The 25,168-nt window shown below is 45.2% G+C and overlaps 1 protein-coding gene across 6 annotated transcripts in view; it reads left to right on the forward strand.

Moving 5' to 3' along the window:
- The window catches only part of LRRTM4 (leucine rich repeat transmembrane neuronal 4), a 527,970-nt gene that overhangs the window by 394,733 nt on the left and 108,069 nt on the right, over positions 1-25,168 (forward strand). For 2 of the 6 annotated variants that reach the window (XM_083184575.1, XM_083184579.1), the window contains exon 3: positions 12,777-12,803. The exons of 2 other annotated variants lie outside the window; for them this stretch is intronic. In XM_083184575.1, the coding sequence (XP_083040701.1) occupies positions 12,777-12,803 (27 nt within the window). The remainder of the gene's footprint in view (positions 1-12,776; positions 12,804-25,168) is intronic. 2 more of the 6 variants (XM_083184576.1, XM_083184580.1) reach the window with 1 other exon arrangement.

Here is a 25,168-nt window from a genome sequence, read left to right on the forward strand (position 1 = left end):
GAGAGTGACAGCGGGAACACAGAGAGAGTGACAGCGGGGACAAGAAGAGAGCGACATATGTATATTGGGCATCACGGTGTGTGGCAAATGTATAATCGGCATCACGGTGTGTGGCATATGTATAATGAGCCCATTATACATAGGTCACACACCGTGATGCCCATTATCCATATGCCACACACGTGATTTCCATTATACATATGCCTCACACCGCAATGCCTTTGTGTCTGGCAGCTTTACTCTTCCCTGTATGGGGTGTCCTCTTGTCCAGATACACTACCCGCTTCCCTGGAACTCCTGGTGGGGGTTATGGGGCCCCTAACTACAAGAGGGATTCACCAGAGTCCTGCTGACACTGATAACCACCAGGCTGGGGTCTTGGTGTGTGGGGAATGCACTGCTGTGGCCTTACTGGGTGTGCGGCTTGCTGGCACTGTTCAGGGGTGAGAGTGGGCGAGTGGGCACTGCGTGGTGGGGTATACCTGGATGCTGCATCAAGTTGCAGGCTCCTGCCCGTCACGAACTCCCGCTCCGGGTCATGCTGCCGTTCCCCACCTCGCCGTCTGCTGCCTCAGTAGCTGGGCACATACGTGGGCGGTCTACTCCGGTTCTCTGATGTTCACCAGAGAGGGCAAACTAGTGCAGGCACCACCGCACTCAGTTGCCCCTCCGGTCACTTGGCTGCCGCTGGCTGGGAGGGTGTCTCTGGTCCCTGTCTCCATCACCGCCGGCTCACCTCTCCCCCGGCGTGTAGGACATATCAGCCCGCCGACGCACACTCTCCGCTCTCCTTCCTCTGCTTCAGAGATGTCTCCGCCTATGCCCCCCACCCTAAGCCTTTGGCCAGAAGAAACAATTTCACTTAATACCTGCTCCCTCCTTCTTCAGCACAGTCACACAGCTCACCCACAGTGACAGCGGAGTGAACCGGGTCCCCGGCACGGAGGTCATCCGGGTCACCCTTCAGGCCAGCAGAAACAATTTCTCTGAATACCTGCTGCTCCCTCCCTCCTTCTTCAGCACAGCCGCGCAGCTCAGCCGCAGTGACAGCGGAGTGAGCCGGGTCCCCGGCACGGAGGTCATCTGGGTCACCCTGCTGACCTCCACGCTGGGGACCTGGCTCACTCCGCTGTCACTGCGGGTGAGCTGCGCGGCTGTGCTGAAGAAGGAGGGAGGGAGCAGCAGGTATTCAGAGAAATTGTTTCTAGCTAGTGGCGGGCAGTAACCTAACTGCACATCCACCCCACCCCCGGCGCCTGCTTTCTCCGATCAGTCATTGGCCGGGCCGCTCAGGAAAGATATGCGGCTGCCAGGCTTCCTTTTTTTTTTTTAACCCCCATATGAAAGTGGCGGTATGGCATACCGTCCCATACCGCCCCACTTCGACCACTGCCCTGCACAGAAACAAAATAACTCACACAAATCTAACACTCTCTGCACATGTTACATCTGCCCCGCCAGAAGTGCACATGGTTTTGCCCATTTTCCAAAAAATCCAGTGAGCATGTGGGAGACTCGCCCACCTTGCCGGGGTCTGGGAGGGCCACATCAAGTATGCTATGAATGTACATTAGCAGAACTGAAAGGGACTATCCTGTGCATTGATTGGGAGGTAACAGGGGAGTGGCTTAAAACACACATGGGTGGCAGTGACTCTGTCCGGCTCGGTTTCAGGCCTTAGGAGTTGCCTATGCAAATGTTGTATAATAATAGTTTATATGGTTGATATACAGTATAACTAAGGATGGAAATCATGTCCAAAAAAACCCACAATGTTTACAAATATACAATTTGTAAGTACATTCGGGTATTAACTTGTTTTTTGTACATTGCAGCCCTGTAATACTATTGTTGAATCCAAGCATCGTGTCTTGTGTTGTACTATCATTATCATATTCGGCAAGCGCAGGACAAGACAGCAGTAATGTATTTACACTGTGACTGCAGCATAACTGGGGATAGCAGATTTGTTCTGTTACTGGAAACAAAAAAAAAATTCTCAATTTCTCCTGCGGTTGTCGATGTGATCTGCATAATGTGCTTTCCCATTTACAATCAGCGACATGTGATTTCTCCAGCTCTGCAAGCTTCGTTGCATTGTGAATATACTGCAGTCTGGCTCAGACATTCTGCAGCCTCCCTTATGCTCTTATACTGTGTGACGTTGTTATTCCAAGTGGCAGCTTCACCTGGGACAAAGGGGCCGATTCAGCCACGTTTGCAGCGTGGTCCGGGTTTGCGCCTTGGGCATGCGCAAATACAGTATGAGCATGTGCAAACCCCGGGAGTGAACAGAGAACAGCATTCTGACTTACTTTTCATTACGAACGGAGGAAAAATCATTTGATGGGGATTGATCATCAAATAATTCTTCCTTCGTGCGGCCGCACGCAGATGCAAGGATTCGTTTGGCGAGGAGGCATTTACCTGTCGCTAGGAAGCGATTATACGCCTGTCTGAATCAGGTCCAAAGTGAGCTACAGATAAAGGGCGAGATGTACTAAGCTTGAAAAGTGATAAAATGGAGAGTGAGAAAACACCAACCTATAAGATCCTTCCAGTCATTTTTCAAACACAGCCTGTAACATGACAGAGAGGATCTGATTGTCTGGTGGTAAATCACTCTCCATTTTATCACTTTTCAAGCTTAGTACATCTGCCCCATAGGATGATTCTTATTTTATCATGAGCCCATTTCTGTGAGGGGGCCCATTCGCACGGTAACATCATGGGGGCAAACCTTTCTAAGAAATACCAACCAATCAGCTTCTAACAATCATTTTTGCCATCTGTGTTGGAAAAAAAGACAACCAGGAGCTGATTGGTTGGCACTTTGGGGGAAATTTACTAAAGGAAATTTGTAAAAAATAGGTGTATGTGTATCCAGAAAAACTCTTATTTTTGACATTTACTATCCCGAAAATATGGCAATTTGTATTCGTATTGATGTGCTATCAATACGAATACGAATTGCCGTATTTTCGGGATAGTAAATGTCAAAAATAAGTGTATTTCTGGATACACATACACCTATTTTTTACAAATTTCCTTTAGTAAATTTCCCATTTTATCTCTCTACATGATATCTCTCCAATTTTTGAAACATTTCCCGTTATTTGTCAGAACAGTTTAGACAGTGGTGAAGCTGCGCTGATATTTTGGTAGCATTATTTTTTATTATATAAAAACCCCATAAATTAATTTCCTGCCATCTGCCTTTTATGCGGAGTAAGAGTGAACTGATTGGTCATGGAATATGCACTTAGATATATTGTTTATTGAACAGCTATTTATATAGAGCATACATATTCTGCAGCTCTTTACAGAGAAGAATTCAGTCATTGACATCAGTCCCTGCCCCAGTAGAGTTTACAATCTATGGGCTAAAAGTGATAAAGTGAAGATTCATAACTGACACTCCTCAAACGCCACCTGTAACATGACAGTTAGGAGCTGATTGGCTGGTCCTTTATCACTCTCCATCATCACTTGTTAAGGCTTAATACAATTGTCCCTATACTCCTTACCACATGTACGGTATGTACACGCACATATACACTTTCAACAATTATTGTGTCAGAAATCAGTTAATCTCCCGGTATGTTTTTGGATTGTGAAAGGAAATCAGAGAACACGGAGGAATCCCACAAAAACATGAGAAAATATACCAAATTCACACAGATCGGACCTTGGTACTAATCAATAGCTCAGTGCTGTGAGACAGTTGTGCTAGGTCATCTGTGCTGCCAAGTTGCCACATACTGCTGAAAGAGGGCAGGTGGAGATGTTGCCTGAATGTACAAAGTATAGCTAAAATCCAAATGGTTTGATGAATTTCCCCTTATAGGCCTAAGCAAGAAGCTGAGACACACTTCTGGTCTCTACGGCCTGAGCATTTCTCTGTCCCCACCCCCTGTTTGTTGTGTATACGTTTTCTGCCATATTGTTTCCCATGACAGCGTTTATGCATTTCTGCTGCCCAGCACTGCGTCCCTTGGTAAAATTCCATCACTTAAACTGCAGGACACCCCAAAAATACGGTGCATTCCTACCCTCAAAGTTCTTCCTAAATGTTTTAAATAGTTTTTTGTCCTTCTGAAACAGCGCGCATAAGCAGGGAGAACCATCTGCTTTTACTCAAATGCACTTTAATTAGTCAGCGGTTTGGTGCTCATCATGGTGAAACTAATTAGCAAATTGTTAATTAATAACAGTTGAAACAGCAATCGGAATCCTAGGGCTACAGTCTTCTAGCTATCTGGATCTTCCATCTTGGCTCACGTCCTGGAAACAGGAAGTGGTACCATGAAGCACAGCGATGCAACCGCCATGTGCTTTCTATACATAGACCTCACTTAACATTGTCAGTGTGAGAGGAAATCAGCAGACGACGGGTTTTAGATTGTAAGCTCTTCAAAAGGGTTGTGATCATTCTATCAGCTTGAAGCTACCATATGTTTTTAAGCTATGTTCACACTATGCTGCAATGTAGAATAGTTCTGTGCTTTATAAATAAATGATAACTACTAACAAAAAATGATAGATGATACTATTTCCCCTCAAAAAATCACTGGAAATATGGATCCTATGGCTTGCAAATAGATGGCTTTATAGAAACAACAGCAGTGAGGTGGGTCTGAATGTATCCCAATGTCTCCCTCCCCAGGGCCGTAGCTAGGAGGGCTAGCGGGTCACGCAACCCGCGTGCTGGACCTAGTGGGACATCCGCCGCAGTGGTGCTCTTCACCTCCCGCCGCTCAACTCAGTCCTGTGCTGAGTCCTGTCGTACAAGCTCTGGCTCCCTGGCTCCCGGTCTCAGGTTCCAGCTCTCTGGGTCCCGGTCTTAGCATAAGGGTTACTTGTTCCCTATTCTCAGTTCCCATCTCTCCCTGAGCTCAGCAGCAGGGCTTAAAGTGGTCCTGAAGAGGTTACGGAACTCTTTTACCCTAACACCGCCCCCCACCCCGCTTATAAAGGGATAATGGTCCCACAAGGAAGGGTGTGGTCACACAATAACTCCAATTAAAATTAAAACACACTGTACCTCAATCATATACACATTACACCACATGTAGTGCCCTTGATTCATATTAAATCACAAAGTAGTGCCCCTTATACACATAATGTCCAAAGATGTGCTTCTTATACACATCTGTCTCTCTCGCTCTAGTAGCTTGTTGTCCATGTCCCTCAGCAGCTCCATGCCATGTGTCCCTCCAGAACTTCCCCACCACTGAGTCTCTCCAGCCCCCTCTCACCCTGCCTTCAGCAAGCAAAGAGCCTGCTCCTCTAAGTGGCTCTTCTTCAAGTCAGCAGCAGTGATGGCATGACATCATATAGGCTGTGCTGAAGAAGAAGAAGCCGCTGGGACAGGCTTTTCTGTTGGAATTACTGTTCAGGGATGTGTTAGAGGTGGAACTTAGTTCCCCCTACCATTAGAGGTGGTGGAACTCAGTTCTACCCCGTCACCCCTCACTTTAACCCCTACTCAGCGGTCAAGACCCAGCTCACTTCACCCTGTATCAGGCACCTGAGGTTTCCCAGGCTGCGGTGATGGTGTTGCTATGACAACACGCTGATGACCGAGCCGCAGCATCTTCTCCCGGTTGCCATGTTGAGGGTGCTGGCTGTATTTACCTCAGAGGTGTCTATTGTTTGCAGGAGACACGCTCAAAAGTCGGCGCCATAGCCTCACCAGGTGGGTGCAAGAGAGTATGTATCTCCCAATGTCACGTGTCACACCATATAGCAGAGCGAAGGATGGGAGAACAGCATACATTTGTACAATGAAATAAAACCGAAGGTAAAGATGGCCCTGCAAAGTGTGATCATTCTTCAAACAAATCTATTGCATTTCTAATACTCAAACTAAAGTGTATAACGCATGTACAGTACAATGAGAGCTGAGGCTGTAAATGTGCACAGAACACACAATTGATATTCAGCAGCTGCTCATACTGTATTATAAACAAAATCCTATTCAGGGGAAGAATCGACAAGGGCATTTATGGAAATCAGGGACAATTGACAGGTATTCCTGTAATTTGTGACTCAATAGCTATTATCGAACTACAAATCCCATGATTCTCTTCTTACTGAAGGTCACTGGGATTATAGTTTGGCAACAGCAGGAATGAATCAGAAGATACAGAAGTAATTCTAGGACTGTAATCGTCCTGGAACAGAGACCTCCGTCAAGCCGATACGTCAAATCATGCATTTTGGTTGCGTGGGCTTGTTGCAATACAAATGAAACTACTTCCCTCTGGAGTATCTGTGCCGAGCTGCAGATGAATCACACGTTCACCTTCCTCGGCATTGTTACGTAGGATTTAGTACTGATGGAGGGAGAAATACATTAGACAGATAGCGAGAGACAGAGATATGGGAAACCAACATGATGAATTAATAGTCATTGTAAACTGAGACACAGCGCAATCACATTGGCAAAAGATTTAGGATACATAGGGAAAGACATGTGTTGTTTATGACAACAAGATGTATAGAAATGTGGCTAAATAATGACACTGATCAAAACAGAGACGCCAAGAGAACCCGGAGGAAAAATCATAAGCACCTGGGGGGATGAGCAAGAAAGATGGTTAAATGTTCCGCCGAGCACTGCAGGGGGGTGACACGCACCACTAAACCGGTACACGGGATCTGCTTACCGACAATTTGTGTTTCACAAATAACTGCCCTCTGCATGCTGGGGTTTATGATGTAGGAAGAGGATGGAAATTAATTTCCTTCCTAGACCAGATACAAGGTACAGTAAAAGAGGTTTAGCAAACAGAACTGCACAGATCTTGGATTATTAAACCACATTATGGCCAAGGATTATTAGAAGTAAATCTACTAAAGCTTGTAAAAATGAAAAAAGGTGATGTTGTCTATAGAAATCAATCAGATTCTGTCTATAGTTTCGTAGCATGCAATATAGAAATGATAGGCAGAATCTGATTGGTTGATATACCCTGTTGCCAAATAAGCTTATTGTCCTGTACTGTACTGTACTGTACATCTACAACTCCAATTATTAGATAGAACAGAAGGTGTATTAGACCTCTGGTACCAAGGGTATAAGTGTTAACCACAGATAATGCTGTTTCATGTATTTAGATCTGTTTTGGTTCTAATTCATCATCATCATCATCATCATCATACTTTTGTTTTGGCAAAACCACCTCTTGGGTGACATTCTATGGGATGAGATAAATGCGCATGTTTTTTGTGCGCACCACATCGCCGCAAATCGCCCTTTTTCAAATCGCACTTTTCAGGCAAAATTCGCATATTTAATGTGATGCGCATTGGAGCCTGAAAAGTGCGAAGTGGTGCGATTTGCGGCGAATTGGTGCGCTGTCTTTAGTCCTGAAAATGTGCGATTTTCATGTCTGAAAATCGCACATTTGCAGGAAAGCGCAAAGTAAAAAAAAAAAAAAACGCGCACGGGGTCCCCCGCCCGAGTATAACCAGCCCCGGACTCACTGAACCGGTGCTGGTGACATAAAATCAGGGTCCCCGACAAATCGGGGTCCCCTTGATTTCATGAAACCAGCACCAGGCTCAAGGTCCGGCGCTGGTTCCCAAAATACGGGGGACAAAATGACTAGGGGTCCCCCGTATTTTAAGAACCAGCACCGGACACAACCAGCCAGCGGGGTAATGCCACAGCCGGGGGAAACTTATTATATAAGCTGGCACTTGGCAAAGCAGGCCCCGGAACCGGACTCTTCTTCCCTGGAGCCCCGGAGCCCGGACCCAGGATCCAGGGACCGACCTACGGGCTCAAGGTAGGTAAGTATCAGTGTGTGTGTGTTATGTGTGTATTAAACTTTTATTTTACAGTGTGTCAGTGTGTTTTTGTTAACTATTTTTTCTACTGTTGAACTACAAGTGCCCTTTAATGCCCCGCATGCTGGGACTTGTGGTTCTCCAAGTCCCAGCATGCGGGGTAGGCTTGCTGGGACTCATAGTTCGCCAGTAAAAAAACAATAGTTTTTATTCTTTTTTTTACACAATCCATCTGCCCGATGCCCACCGCCCAGGGGCATCGGGGACAGCCCCGGACTATCAGCATGGGCTGGTAAGTCCTGGAGGGGGGGGACACCTTCATTGGGGGGGTCCCCACTTCCCCAGGACCCCTGCCCATGCTGACCAGCCAGGGGGTTAATGATTTGGCCGCGGGAGCTTATATAATAAGTTTCCCCCGGCTGTGGCATTACCCCGCTGGCTGGTTGTGTCCGGTGCTGGTTCTTAAAATACGGGGGACCCCTAGTCATTTTGTCCCCCGTATTTTGGGAACTAGCGCCGGACCTTGAGCCTGGTGATGGTTTCATGAAATCAAGGGGACCCCGATTTGTCGGGGACCCTGATTTTATGTCACCAGCACCGGCTCAGTGAGTCCGGGGCTGGTTATGCTCGGGCGGGGGACCCCGCGCTCGTTTTTTTGTTATTTTAACCGTTTTTTTTATTTTTAACACCAGAACCCTGCACAGAACATTGCGATCTGTGCAGGGTTCTGGCTACTTCGCCAAACAGAACCTGGTCTGAAATATGTGCGTTAATTAGACACCTAAAAAATGCGATTTGCAAATGTGCATTGCATTAAATAAGCGAGTTGTATACTGTTCTGTACGAAAACATCTGGATGCGATAAAAATGCGAATTAATGTCGCACTTTTAGTCCGCATACCTTAACGCACATAATATGCGATTTCAGTCCCTTAGCGCATCCCATTAAATTTGCGATTTTAAGGAAAAATGCGATATCGCCATTTTGCTGTCTAATTAACGCAAAAAAAGGCAAATCGCATTCCATAGAATGTCACCCCTTGTGTTTTGGTTCATATTAGTTTTTTGGTTCTTTAAAATTGATTTCAAATAAATCGATAGTCAATGGTAAAAATGTATAGTAATAATAAATAAAAAAAAAACAGCTTAAATCAGGTAAAATTGCAATACAAATTCATGCGCAAATGCATCCAACTACAATTCGGGCTTAAAGCGTACACACTTTCTGGTGTTAGGGGTCACTAAATTCTGCTTTATTAAATCCACATAGAGTTTATTCTATTTTATCTTATTTTCTTATACCTTTTCTATACACAGTATCTGCTACCTAGAATCATGTAACCGACCTGCAAATCTGCACATCTTGATTTGTCTCTTGACCTACAAATTGTGTAAAACACTATGTGGAGCAACGCAAGCTGCAAAATGTGTCCCCTTCAACAAGTTGCTTGGGCCCCTGCCAAGCTCCTACAACAGGGTTGGTTAATTAGTTCCATGCACCGAGCAGACTTGTTGTGCATATACAACTATATTCAATGCATAGACCCAGTGGTAGAATCACTGGGTGTGGCTGCTGAAGCTGAAGTCCACAGTTGAAGGTGACCCAACAATGGTCTTCCTGTCTACAGTAGGTCACAGAAACCTGCATTACTGCTCCAGCTCCTGCACTCTTCTCTTCTTCTGAGTGGCTATTCTCTACCCTAGGTTTTGCTAAGGGGTATGGCGATGCACTGTTACACGCACCCACGCACAGACTTAGGAAGATCTTTGTATCCATCAGCAATGCGTATAAAAGAAATCTGCCTGGAAGGCTGGATTCCCCGAAGGTGGTGTTGGAATATTACAGTGGGTGTGATTTCAAACTGATATTTTAGGAAGTTTACACATATACCCAAATCTTATTTACCTGGTTACCGTGTTGCTCATATCTATCTCTCTATAGATCTTATTTGCTACCATAGAGTAGGTAAGTGGCACAGTAAAGTAACCCACATTGGCTTTAATATATTGACAGGAAGGTACATAATCGTAAGCATGTCTGATGGCGATTCACGCCCCCCCCCCCCCCCCCGCAGGCGATTCACGGCACCCCCCTCAACCCCCTCTCCCGCAATTCGCGGACCCCCACAACCCCCCCTTACCGCGATTCTCATTTACAGAGAATATGTAAACCAACTAACCTACAGTACCAGAATATTTTTGGATTGTGAAAGGAAACCCACATGTACAGTACCATACACAAACTCCACACAGTTGGGGCCATGGTGGGAATCAAACCCATAACCCCAGTGCTACGAGGCAGTAATGCTAACCATTGCACTGTCACAAAAGAGGTTAGCAGACTTTATTTCAAATGGGTATCGATGTCCGTGTGAATGGAGAAAGTGTACAGTACATGATGGCATAAGCTCTGCTTCCCAAACATCAGCTGTGGAGGGGTGAAAGACTGACATACCGAAGGGTGCCCAAAATTCCTGAAAACCTAGGGGCCCAGCCATGGACCAGTACACATCCACTGAGAAAATGCAATGCTATGGAGTCTGGCTTATCACCAGGGCTGCCAAGAGAAATCCTGGGCACCGGTACAACAACTTCCCAGTGCCCCCATGGGGGGGTGACCACAGCAGGTCACGGGCATGTTTAGCACATGAGAAGAACCCACTCACAGGAGCATGGCATGCCTCCCAGCAGCTGGGTCATAAGTATTATGTATGTATGTACATACAGTATATATATATTTATATGATGAAATCATCATCTCATGAGTTTCTCTGCAGAAGCTCTGCAGCGGTGGACGCTGTCCTCTGTCATTGACTGCAGACTGCAGCAGAATATAAACCCCTGCCACTGCTGCTGACCTGGTCTCCCCGGACACGCCCCCTTCCTCCCGCCAGCGCTCCCACTGGCCGCTGCACCGCTGCCTACTTTTTTTTTTTTTTAAAGTGTATGGCTGTGTGTCTCCAGACCCGGGCCCCCCTGACAGGCCCGGGACTGGGTAAAATGTACCCGCCACCCCTCCCTCTCGGCAGCCCTGCTTATATCACACACAGGATCTTCCCCTTGTCTGATAACAAAGCTTGCAAAAAGAGTAATATGTTTAATTAGCTTTCTGTCCATACTAAGGCAAGCCTGATAAAGTGTTTATTTGCATAATACTGACCTAACTAGCACATCATCATGGGAAGTATAGTTCACCAATGGTTGCACCTGGAGTACAAAGGGAATTTGCCAAATTAAGTGTGAAAATTGCCAAGAAAACATTTTTATTCATCATAATGACATGTAATGATTGCCTTATATAGGAAATATAATCTTTTTTGTACACAACATTTTGTACACAACAATATGCCAGCGACGCTGGCATATTGAGCGAATATTTTGGGCATCTCTGACAGAGATGTTGGCACTCAAATGGTTAAATTGTATAATATGTCGCCTGCACATACCGTAGTGGTAATCACTTACAGAGCAGTGTACGGCGGTGGCATTTTAATGCTTTGAACATTTTTTGTTTATTGAAAATGTTACAATCTTAAAAAAAATAAAGATCAATTATTTTCCAATGTTTATACGAAACCCTGGTTTTATTTTTGGCTAAAGGAAAAATCACTTATGTTCTTTAAGCAAGCCTCAATTCTCTGAGCTTGTGACTTTGAAAACTGCCTTTCCCAAGCTTCTGGAAGAAATAAGGCAGATTTGAATTATTACGCCTAATTACTCTTGGACAAAAAAATGTGCTAGAGCTAAGGCGAGATGTCTTTGTCCCCCCCAAAATAACATTTCTGAGACTTGCTCCTGTTGCACAAAGCTTGAAAGGTTATCATTAGAAGCCTTAATAATATCTTAAAGATCAAAGTCTCTGAACACACAGGCACTTGTGATGTTCCAGCCAGCGCAGGAGTCTGTTCCTGCGTTTGATTCTCTGCATTAAAACCCAGAGCTGTGCTGGTTGAGGCTTCCACAGAAGACATTAATTAACACCCCTCTTGTTCTGCAAAGGAAAGAGCAGGCCTTCGCTAATTATTTGCTCGGACACTTCAAAATCTCTTGGCACGCTTATAATTGGCCTGTTTGATAGGACATTTTTTTGTCTAATGCTTTTGAGCTGCATTGTTATTTAGCGTGGAGCATGGTCAGTGTAAGAAAGTGACACAGATTAGACAATTTTATACAACCCATAAAAGTCTCCTCAGTGTATTTTAAAGTAGGGTCTCAGACTAACACTGAACCTCACAGGCATAGTGACAGATCCTGCAACCCGCACCTGAATTTTAAACTGGATGTACAGTATTTTATGCCTGCATCCATGGGTAATGGAGGGGGGGCAGGCCTGCTGGTAAACTGTTTAGTTAGTGGCAGCTGGTTTCTTCCTACTCTCAACCAGCAGCCTGCACTGAGGATGCCCAGGCAGGTACTTGTTCATTTCCTGCTTGAAACATAAAGCGGGTTTATTTATTAAGCCATGAATGGAGATAAAATTCCAGCCAATCATCTCTTGACTGCTATGTTACAGGCTGTGTTTGAAAAATTAAAATTAGGAGCTGATTGGCTGGTACACTATATCTCCCTCCAAGACTTCATAGTCATCCAAGTCTTCACCCCTCCTTTCCTCTAACCTTGTCTGTCAATGTGTCTAGAACAGTGGTTCTCAAACACTGTCCTCAGATCCCCACACAGTTCATGTTTCCCAGGTCACCTGAGGATCTTTGAAATGTGACATTGGACAAACACATGTGCCCAGCTAGGAACAATGGAAAATTTAACTGTGTGGGTTCCCGAGGGCCAAGTTTGAAAACCAATGTTCTAGACTTTATTATTTTACTCCCTCCTGTCCTGCCCTTTATATCCTTGTCCCTGTCTGTCTAATCCTCTTTCCTCTCCCTGCCTTAGACCTTGCCCCCTGACCCTTATTCTCTGCCCCCTACTCACCAGTCTAGCTTGTTTCTGATTTCTTTTCTTTTACCCTGGAAATCCACAAGGAGCAGACAAGTCCTTCTTCTGGACAGGTAAGAGTCAATGGAGGTGCAAAAATATTTAATGTTATCTAGGTGGTGGTATATTTTATGCATTGGGTTGGGGTGTCTTTTTTTTACCTGGGATGGGGTGTCTTAATTATACATGTGTACCAACCACCGTGTTTTGGTTTTGGATCAGATATTAATTTCATGTTTTGGTTTTTGGTTCTAATTTGGTAAAACCATCCTCGGGCATTTTAGTTTTGGATCTTTGTATTTTTTATTTTTTTTTATGCTAAAAAGTCTTGATATGTGGGCCTGTTTTTTGGGGTGATAAGAGTGGAAGATCAGGGTGGAAGAGAAAGATCAGGGGGCACATGTTTGGGGGGATGCACAAGGTGGCGCGGGGCTTAGGGGAACACTCAAGGGGCGCAGGATGGAGGAGGGTAGCTTAGGGAGACCTAGAGTAAGTGGTGTTGCTTAGGGGGCACAGGGAAAATAAAGATTTGAAGGGAGCACAGGGTACGGGAAAGAAAGTTAGGAGGCACAGTGTAAGGGGAGATGCTCAGGGGCCACAGGGTAAGGGGGTGATAGTCATGGGGCACAGTGTAAGTGGGGTACTCTCTAAGCTGCATCTTAGAGGAGGGGAGATTGGAGCTTAGAGGAACACAGCAAAAGGGAGCACTCTTTGAACAGCATCTTAGACGCAGTGGCAGCCCTCCTAGGGCACACGGGCCCCATAGTAGGTGGCATTTGCTCCCTTCTCCCCTGTGGTGCAGAGGTTGAAGCAGCTAGTGGAGGGCAGTGACAGATCAGCGCTTTTTTTCCCTCTCACTAATACACTTCTGGGTCGGATCAAATCTGCGGCCTGTTGCCATAGTAGAGGCTGGTGATTGGATCTGACAGGCAGAACTGAGACAGGTCCTACCAGAGTAAAAAAACGTAGATCCAACACCATGATCGATGTGTTTGTCCTTGTTTCCAAATCCGAGCCCAGTATAGGAAGTTCCATGCTGATACTCGTATCTGCTCGGGACCCTTAAGTTTGGGTGGGTTCTGTTTCCAGCAATCTGCACCCACATATATCTAAGTTTAATATTGGCTGTGGTGGATGTGGTATATTAATAGTATGTGTATGTGTGTCTGTGAGGGATGTATTTATATTATCAGTGTTATACTGTATGTGGATCACTGATGGTCTATGTTTTATATAGCAGTAACATCATTGCTGTCTGTGTTATATTGCCGTCACTGTGATGTTGTCTACATTGCATGGAGGTCACTACAATTCTTTCTGAATTATCTCCTGATTATTGTCATGTTCTGTGCATTGTATGGTGGCAACTGTAATATTCTCTGTAATGTTCTCTGTTTTATATGTTTTATATGGCAGTTACTGTGATGAGGAAGGCATTATATGGTGGGCACTGTGATGTTGGCTGCTTATATAGCAATTACTGTCATATTCTCTGCATTATATGGCAGTCACTCATGCTCTCTGTGGTATATGGTGGTCACTCTGTTGCTTTCTGTATAGTATGGTAGTCGCTGTGATGCTCTGTTACTGTATGGGGTTATTGTGCCTAATTCAGACCATATTGCAGGACAAATTTGTTCTCAAAATGGGCAAATGCATGTACACTGCAGGTGGGGCAAATGTAATATGTTTAGAGAGAGTCCAGCCACTGCAGTCCTGACCTGCAGCAGTCAGACAGTCCAGTACGGTACAGCAGTCAGGTGTCAGGTTCCAGTGTGTCTGGAGGCTAGAAAGACAATTTCTCACCTACAGGAGGTAGGGAGAACCCTAAAACTCTGTCATACTTTTGAGAAGTACAGTATCACAGTACACATGTGCTGGAGGGAAAAAACTGACCATTGCACACATACTGTATTGTTATTGTGTCAATCAGCCCCAGTATGGATTGCATGAGAAACCTGAGGACGTTTGAGAACCATTGTTCTAAATAAAAGATCTGGAATGTGCCATCTAATGTCAGTTCCTGCTATTTAGGGGGGAATTTACTAAAATGGGATTTCTGTTTCAGATGGGATGTTGCTATGGGCAACCAATAAGATTCTATCTATTATCTTCTAGAAGGTGCTAAATAAATAAGTAGTAGAATCTGATTGGTTGCTATGGGAAACATCCCATCTTCAAAAGAGCTCCCATCTTAGTGAATTTACATTTTAAGCTGGCCATACATCTACAGATTTATTGTCCGATCTGGCTGGTTGGAACAAAAACCTGGTAGTATCTGAATGAGAGTTTGGCAGTTTTCCAGCATTTCAAAGCAAATGGTCAACTGTCATTTGCTCTCATCCATTACCAGGATTTTGTTCCAACCAACCATATCTGCCAATAAATCTGTAGCTGTATGGCCAGCTTTAGCATTAATTTACTCGTATTGTTCTGCTGTTTGATCCTCCCTGTGAGACAATGTGCTGCTGACCAATCAAATGCAGAGACTTACAATAAATAGCTCCCCATGGGGGAGATTCTCTATCACAGAAATGCGGTAAAAACCCTGTTATCAGGGTTTTTACCGCATTTCTGTATGCTGTAATGTCCCTCCGCAGAGACAGCGCTGCGGAGGGAATCGCCAGCAAAAGCTGGCGATTCCCTGCAGAAGCCTATGGGCTTCTTACCGCAGCGCTGTTTGAGGGATCCATCACAGATCCCTCCCAGCGCGCCCTGCGGCCGGCACCGGGGTCTGCGCATGCGCAGATGGACTCCCGGGTCACAGACCCTGAAGTCCAGAGCCGGCACCGCATCGCAAGGGACAGCTCTTATCGCAAGAGCTGTCCCTTGCGTTAATAACAGCATATGTTACAACATATGCCGTTATTAATAATGCGATGTCCAGCGAAGGGGGGCGGCGAGTTTTACAACATCCCGCCCCATAGCTGGCAATCTTCTTCAATAGGGCTGCTTTGTAGACCACCTGTGCCTTGAACACTGTTGTGTAACTAGCATGCTGGGGTTTGTAGTTCCATTCTATAACAGCTGGCCAGTAACAGGTTGTCTAATTCTTCTCTTGTGAATCAAGCATTGCATCCTGCTCTTTACTATGTGTCCATAAATATCAGTCATTAAGTATCCAGCTGTTTAGCTGTGCTTTAAACCAGTAATAAAACTTCTTCATCACCAGAGCATTTAAAGTACAGATGGAGCGGGGTTTATTTCCATTCACAGAGCATGGCGACACCGAATATGTTTAGCAATTCATTTGAATATCCCAAGCTATTTATATACAGCCAAACTAACCCCGGGTCTGACACAAGACAGCAAAGACTCTCCACTCCTTCACCGTGATGGAACATTTGCTGCATCCACCTGCCTCAAGCCCTAGTTATCTCCATATTTCTAATGTCTGCTGAGCCTCCCCCCCCCCACCCCCCCCCCAGTTTAGATACCTCTAGATCAGGGACAGCCAGGGCCGGCGCTACCCACTCAGCAGCTCCTGCAAAGCAGGCAGGCGCCATGCTGAAAAGGCGCTGTCTCCCTCCCTGCTCTGCTAAAGCTGCATCAGCCATCACTGTCACTGCCTCCTGCACGCCGGCGGCAGTATGGAGAGGCTGAGCAGCTCCCTGCACCGCGCACAATGTCCTCCTCCTGTGACCTGCCACCTCTTCCTCACGGACACTTGTGTTGAGGCATGTAGCGCTGTCTGTGAATGCCTGGATGACATGTCATCTCCGGATCCGCCCCTACCCATTGCTCCCTGCGCCTGTCAACTGTCAATCAAATGACGAACAGGCAGCAGCGCCGCCTCCCCTTCCTTACTCTTCTCAGTGTGCTATGTCAGTGCCGCTGCCAGTCCTCAACACTCCGCCCCCTCTAACTCCTCCCCTCTTCTTCCATCTCCTCCTTCTCTCCCCTCCTTTCCCCCTCAGTCACGAGTGCTGCACATACTTTTTGTACTGCTTTCGGATCGCATCGCACACACATTGCATGCATGACGTGTGATGCGATGCGATCTAGCCCATAATGTATACGATTCTCGCAGCGTGTATGGGCACCTTTAGTGCCTGCAACATTTTGCGGACACAGCACTGAGATGGTGTATGCATACATGTACATGCACCCGAGATCCTCCATAGGATCGCATGTTGCATACGCTCCCACAATCGGGCTGCAGCTTGTTGCAATGGCAATGTGAAAGGGTGCAAAATGTATGGTTTGCAGGAGGGCGCTGGACACCCTAGCACCGGCCCTGGGGACAGCCCAAGGTCTAATAGTACCCTTTGCTAGAATTTGTAGAGTGCCCCTACCCATCAAACTATTGTACACTAATCAATAATACTTTATTAACAGTAAAATATATTTATTTATTTAAATTAAAAACAATTTTTACACAAAAATGACAAAGAAATGAAAGGCTCATTTAGCCCTTTGCTCAAGGCCCTAGAGAGTGTTGCCGGATACAGTAGGGGCGTGGCCAGGGGCTGGCTGGCAACTTTTAGCCTAGGGGGCAAGTCCAGAGCACTGGCCCATAAGTAATAGTGCATCACCGATTCCTGGAGATCCACCCCCCCCCCCCCCCCGAAAAAAATAAATATTGGTAATGGGCAGAGAATAATTCAGTAAGAGGCCGGAGCCAATATTGCGACCCGCATTCAGACGAATGTGGGGGGGTGGGCTGAAGGCTGGGAAAACCCACTGCTCCCCCTTTATAATAACAGCAGTGCTGGAAGTGGGATCTGGAAGTTACAGAACCCAGGGGCAGATTTATTAAGCTCGGTGAAGTGATAATGTGTCTGGATTTTATCACCGGCCAATCAGCTCCTAACTGTGAAGTTACAGGCTTGGTTTGAAAAATGACAGGTAGGAGCTGATTGGCCGGTGATAAAAACCAGACACTTTATCACTTCACCGAGCTTAATAAATCTACCCCCCAGTGTGAAAAGTGGCTGTATCCAGACAGCTACCTTAGCTTAAGCGCCTCAGTTCGGCTGCACTGCTAGAACATGCCTTGAGTCATCCCTGCTCTAGATAAACTTTGGTAAAGAAACTTTCCCACCCCACCCGAATAGTCTTTGTGCAAAGAGGCAGCCAATTTGTACTTAACATCTTCAAAGCCGACAATTACTTGTATTTTTCTGTTGATTAGCGCTGGGCTGAAAGATGTTCAAAGGAACACACGAATCTGCTAGGTAAAAGAAAAGAGGCTGGCATGTTTGCACCACCTGTGCGTTAAAAGCATGCATCGTTCTTCGAGACTGAACACACACTTGACATGCCATCTCTGCATACTTTGCTTCTATCCTTCAGTCAATTAGATTGATGGTAATAACTGCTGGGAAATGTATGAGCCTTAGATGTTCTGTTATTGGGCTGTCAGTCAAAGAGAAGCGCAAGCTGTGGAATCTTACAGCACACAGCAGCGTCACACGGCCCTGGCACCTGCCCAAGGATTTGGATATGGCAACCGGCCTTGGAATTCTATGCCGCTTCCTCTCAACCTAGCCCACCCCTGGCTATATAGCCCAGATCGTTTAAAATAAGGAAACAAAAAGCGCTGCATTTGCTTCGGAAGGTTACAGATACACTTCCCACTGTACCTCTCAGCCGAACTGCAAACCACAGGCCCCATATCGTCAGTTCCTCCACCAGGAACAAAAGTCCCACTGTGTAAATGTAAATAAAACGTTTTATTTTTACTTTAGTCTCTCGTCTCTAGTCTGCCGCTATCAAAGCCATTAGTGGAACAGTCTCTGTAAGAGGTGCAGCGCCTTCACAGGTATTGTTAGAAATAAAAAGAGCCCCCTACTGCTGTGCGGAATGATTTCCACTAGTCTCCTACATGTTCTTTAAATAAATTAGGAAGTTCAAAGAACACCAGAGCATTTATCTTTGTATTGTATTTAACACTTCCTCTGCCTGTGGGGACGAACGCCGTACTGTGATCCAATGAACTGTGTGAATTAAATGGTCAGGGACGCAGATCCGCTGCTAAGAGAGATATACAGTCAGCACAGTGCTGCCTGATACAGGGCAGTGAGAAGAATAGAGTCACTTGGTGTGTATATAAACAGGAGAGATTTGTGGGTTCGGTTTTACCCAGATTCTGAATGAGGGATCTAATTGGCTATCGAAAACATGCAACAGCCGATAGGCAATCAGAAAAATCCGAACTTGCGCTAATTTTGAGATAGGAACTGAGTAAATCTGAACCTCTCATCTATAATAAACCCGAGTTACCTTACTACCTCTGGTTAGATTGCAGTTTAGGCCAAGATGCAATGTCCTAAGGCAGTGTGAATAATTAAAACTTAAATCAGTGTGCATTATGTGTGTCTGCTCATTCAGCGCTGCCAAGCCCCACCTTGTACATGGTTTTGTCTGTATAACAGGTGTCTGAAAACTACCAACCATATTTCTAACGGCCCCCATCCACTAGTGCGATATGGCCACTTTTCATCCGATTCCGAGCTTCCGGAATGAGGGTTCAGATAAAAAGTTGCCATACCGCATGTCATTTAGTGCCATGTTGAAATCCCCCCCCCCCCCCCCAGGGGAGTGGGCGGGGGGATCTGCCTGGGGCTGGGGGGGGGGGGGGGGGCTTGCACTGGCCCTGTGCATATGATACATCATTTGCAAAAGGACAGCATGGGATGTATCGTATACGGTATCATGTGCGGTCCAGCTGCCTTGTACTAGTGGATGGGGGCCTTACCATTGTTCTACAGGATTCCCTCCTCGTTTTGTATTTAGGTGAATTTGAAAAGGAATATATTACTTTTGCAATAAATGTCATTTACTGTAGTTTAGCCTATTTTGTGCAGTCTAAACGCTACAAATAATGTATGTATGCATTTTCATGTTCAATGCTTTTATTCAAATAGTATTGGTGGCAGAGGCGGCTCTTACCTCTGAGGAGGAGGGGGGCTGCCGCAATGTAGCTTCTCCGGTACTGCCCATGCGCTGTCCCCCAGCCTCTATTGGCTGCTTTTGCAGCAGCCCCCAGAGGCAAATTCAGTGTCCCGGGTCCGGCACATGCGCAGTATCCTCTTCATACTGCACATGTGCGGAAACCAGTTTGTATGGGCTGCCACTCAGCAGCCCATGTAGAGGCATCCCGGAGGGAGGGAAAACCTCCCAATGGGACTGCCTTGGGTGACTGGCAGGTCAGACTTCCAATAGGAAGTCACTGTGAAACCAGAGCAGTCTTCACTTAAGCAGAGAACAGTGGCGGATTTCACCTGGGGGTGCTGCAGCCCTGCAGCCCATAGGTAAAAAACACCACTGATTGGGAGGAGTGTACTAACATGAGAATTCAGTAAAAAAAAAAAAATGTTTTCAGGGTTTTACTACATTTCCCAGAATAAACTGAGGGCCTGACTCAGCATGGGGCAAGCTGGAAGTGCTCAGTGCAGATATCAGACACCAACCCCTTAAATGCTTGGACATGGCTGCGTTTTTTTCAAACACACCAAATAAACGCCATGTTTCCACCCAGAAAAGCCGGGTTCCTGACAAAATGCAACTAATATGCAGTAACCAATATTTCAGTCACTATTTTTATTCATGCATGCGCAATACGACTGCCGCAAGTCTGAGGCTGACCAATAATCGCACCATTTGTTTTCTCTATAATTATGGATCCATGCTGGACCTTGGTGCGGAGGGTACCGCCAGCTATTGCCTGTGCGCTTTTTTCTGCATCTGTGTGGTCAGAGGAATCCGATTGGATTCAAATAAGAAGCCAAACCAACCGCCACCCCAAACACTGCCCAGCATTGCTGGCTGGGACTCGCTGGCAATTGTTGTCTGCCCTATTGGAGTGTTGGACTGTGCTGCCTGCAGCCCCTGCTGATAACTGTGGATATACTGGATAGTGATAATTTCATTTATTATTAAGAAAAAAAACACATAAAAAAGAAAGTCTACAATGCAGCTGATCAATATTAAGAAGCAAGGACAATTCCAAGGACAAATCTTGAAAATCTGGTATAGTCACTGAAAATGAATGATAATCATTTTATGTACAGTAGGATTTATTATTTTACACTATCTGTTATGTATATTTACCCCATGGTGTGGCAGCGTTTTGTGGGATTTCAGACTTTACGCCTCATAATTGAGGACTTTTATGCACCTCAGTGAATGGAGAGGGCCATGGGGCCTGACTTTCTTCTACATCACACATGCAGCCTGCGATTCTGATGCATTACCCGGTATATTGATATATCTCCGAGGATACAAAACCCCCTCTTCTCTCTCCTCTGTTTGCATGTTATTACTATTTGCAGGAAAATGCATCACCATTACAGTCATTTGTGAGAGCCTTGTTTGGTAAACCTTCACATGCCAGCAGGTTGTCACAAAATTCAATTATTCGGAATGAATTATGTATGCCACAGACAGCCCCATTGAAGAAAGCCACTTCATTTGTCTTTTTAACAAGTCAAGCTGTGACTGGGGATTTCATGATCTTGTGAAAGGAATGGGAGAAGCAGAGAGGAGTTTTCTGCATGTAGAGCGCTGGAATTTCTGGGATAAGGTTCAAGACGGTGATCAGACTACGGATTTATGTCGCGGATAACTGCTGCCTATTTTTGCTCTAAAGTTTCTTTGAGAAAAGGTGGCTGTACTGGAATATAGTTGTGTGTGTTTCCGGGTGGGGGGAATTATTTGGGCTTTTTTTTTAGCCTTTTTAATGACAAGGACTGATGGACGTATGCATAAAACTGCAGAAGTAACATGGACTAAGATGAACACCTCCCGGTTGGTTGTCTTTCAGCGGGCTAGTCCAATGTCTGGAGAGAAGGCTCATTGGGCCTTATTCGAGTTCACTCTTTCTGACAAATTCCTTCTTAGCTGGACAAAACCATGTGCACTGCAGGGGGGCAGATGTAACATGTGCAGATAGAAATAGATTTGGTGATATTTTTGTGATTCTGTGCAGGTTAAATACTGACTGCTTTATTTTTACACTGCAATATAGATCTCACTTTGAAGTAAAACCCCACCCAAATCTAATTAGATCTGCACAAGTTACAAATGCCCCACCTGCAGTGCACATGGTTTTGTCCATCTAAGAAGGATTTTGTCAGAAAGAGTGAACTCGAATAAGGCCCATTGTGCTGTAATTAGTCATTCAGCATCAGTCATTCTTCTGAAACGAACACCCACCGTGAACTGGGCCTTTCCCTGTCCCACATCCATTTCTCCATCTATGAAGGCCTCGGATTTTGGCAGGTATGTATCAAGCGTTATACAAATGTGCTATAAATATGCGTCATTCAAAGGAACCGCAACAGATGCCTAATCGCCCTGGATGACAAGGAGACCCCCAGAATTATTTGAGACCACCGACTGCTGTGAACCAAGCAAGCAGATTATTCTCATACCATTATCATCAACATCGCCCACCAGAATATGTGAATAGCATCTAAAGTCATCTGAGACCTTCATAGTCCTAAAAAAAAGGACATTTAGGAGCAGATTTATTAAGCCTGGAGAAGTGATAATGTGGGCAGTGACAACGCATTAGCTGATGTGCCCATAACTGCCATTTTTTAACCTGGCCTGTAAATTGACAGTTAGAAGCTGATTGGCTAATATGTAATCACCGACCACTTTAACACTTTATAGGCTTAATAAATCTGCCCCTTATTTAATATGATTTTTTAAAAAAAATTTTTTACAGCATATCCCCTCTTCATGAATTGGTCATTTTTGGAGGAGCCGTTTTGCACCCATTTTTCAAAAAAAAAAGCTCAGACCCTGATAATTAGACTGACTCTTTTTAAATTGCTGAATAATCTGTCCTGAGCTGGGTGTTAGGAAATAGTTATCACCACAATATTCCTTAAGTAGGCCGCCTCATACAGGGATGAAAGTGATCTTACTGCTTGGGCAGATGTATTAAGCCTTAAAAATAAAAATGGGAGGGTGATAAAGAGTGATAAACGCCCGGGCAGTCAGCTCATAACTGTCATTTTTTTAAACACAGCCTTTAACATGACAGTTAGAAGCTGAGTGGCTGGACCTTTATTACTCTTTATCAGCCTCGTATTTATCTCTTTTTAAGGCTTAATACATCTGCCCCATTGATACACCGATTGCCCGTCTGAAATCGTCACTAGGTTGCTATGCTATACATACACCAGTTATGAAGAGCAATAAATAATCTAGAAAATGATACTGACCAATTACGTTTGCTATAAACTGCTTCATGAAATTCCAGGTAATCTATGGTTACTTAGAAATGATTTATTTGATAGCTGACACAGAAAGAGTGGCTTTCCCTGCAACATAATATTTACTCATAGAGGAAGGCAATATGTATTGTTCTGCAACGCAAGGTCATCGTGCACAGATTAGTCATGCTTTGCAGAGATTCCAATTAATAATATGTCTGTCCAGGCTGACAAGTCAAACACCAATATGATACCCATTACAATCTGATTAAATTAATGGAGGGTGAATGGGGAGAAGGGTTGATGAAAGGGCAGCGTGGTAATAGATATATCCCAAAATAAGAAGAGATGCAGTTTTTTTGACCCCCTATGTACACTTATCTGTCTCTTAAAGCTACAGTACCACCCAAGGTAAGATTTTGCTAAGTGGCAATTGCTCAAGGGCCTGCTCCATGTAAAAAAATTCCCCAGGAGATGCAGAGGACACACATACACCCTTATATTAAAGTGGTGATACAATAAGTTAGGCTGGTTTGGAATGCAGAAGTGTCTGTGGGCCAGATGCACTAAGCTTCAAAAGTGATAAAATGGAGAGTGATAAACAATCACCCAATCAGCTCCTACCTGACATTTTTCAAACACAGTCTGTGACATGGCAGGCAGGAGCTGATTGGCTGGCAGTTTATCACTCTCCATTTTATCACTTTTGAAGCTTAGTGCATCTGGCCCCCTGTTTGGAAATAATAACTGCATGTGGCACTGACAGGCAGCCCCCCAGCTGAGGCAGGTAGTGGGGTGCGCCTTAGTAAAATCTTTTTACCTAGATTATAGTGCAGATTTAAATTGCAATATTACTTATGACCAGGCTTAAACAGCTTTTTGCTTTACATGGGTACATTTACCAAAGCTTCTAAAACAGACAAGTTCTGGTGTTGTTAATAGTAACCAATCATATTCTGTCTCTCACTACATAGAATGCAATAGAGAAATGTTAGCTAAAACATGATTGGATGCTATGGACAACACCACCGCTTTTTGTCTTTTCGCAAGTGATGGAACTACAAGTTCCAGTATTCAGTGGTATATATATCTCACTTTTAATCGTCTTCCCAACCTTATGATATTCAATCAGCAGGTGCAGGGGGTTTGCCAGTTCAATCATTCTGGTTAGGCGAAACGCGTCACCAAACCTGCTTGTAGGCGTGATCTGAGAGGGTTCACTCATGGCTCCCGAATGAATTAGGGAGTACACCACAAAATCTAGGAGTTTCCCAGAACGGCACTTAAAGTTTAACTATTCACTTACACTATTACTTACACTATTGAAGTGAATTGTATAAGCTTCTTTTCCTTGCTGTGAAAGAGGGGGAGATTCTCTAAACAAGAAATGCGGTAAAAACCCCGTTATCGGGGTTTTTACCGCATTTTGGGATGCTGTAAGCATCCTCCGCCGGGTTAACGCGGCGGGGGGCATCGCCAGAAAAATCTGGCGATGCCCCATAGAAGCCAATGGGCTTCTACCGCATCCCTCCGCCGCCCCGCGCCGACCCCCGCTGCCCCGCATCGCCCCCTCACCTGTGTCCGGGCAGCACAGCGCAGTGCTGCCCTGACCTGTGACCTCCTCCCTGCACTGATCCTCTTCCAGGTGCAGGGAGGAGGAGAGCCCGGCGCAGCAGCAGCAGCGCCGGGTGTGTGAGGGAGGAGGGAGCCGCCGAGACCTGCTGTGACCCGGCGACTCCCACCGCAAACGACAGCTCTTAACGCAAGAGCTGTCCTTTGCCTTAATTATCGCATATGTTAGAACATATGCGATAATTAAGTATGCGATGGGCGGCGAAGGGGGGCGGAGATTCTTAGAGAATCTCCCCCTCAGTCTTAAGGTTATAAAATACATTATGCTTTGTACTGTATAGCCAAATCCAGCATAATGTTTTAAAAAAAGAGACTGCTTCCGTAATAAATCAGATTGTGGTGTGATTCAATATATTGTTGCATCTTTTGCAAACTTAAAAGTCTGAAGGGAAACCGGCAGTGATATTTTATAAAGAACTTATGAGCTCATACACTGACACAGCCCCCGGCTATGATCAATATTATTTATTTAATTGAGCACTCCAGGCTCTGCGCAAACAGCATCTCCCCAGTTGCTAGTGATATAGTACATCACACAATGTCATACGACTACTGCGCCCATATGACTTTCTACAACAAAGCCATGTGGTGGAAGAGAGGAGTGAGACGTGAGTATTAAGGCCACGTCTGTTTGCTTT

The sequence above is a fragment of the Crinia signifera genome, chromosome 4 (assembly GCF_055691185.1).
Source record: "Crinia signifera chromosome 4, ASM5569118v1, whole genome shotgun sequence".
NCBI classification, from domain to species: Eukaryota; Metazoa; Chordata; class Amphibia; order Anura; family Myobatrachidae; genus Crinia; species Crinia signifera.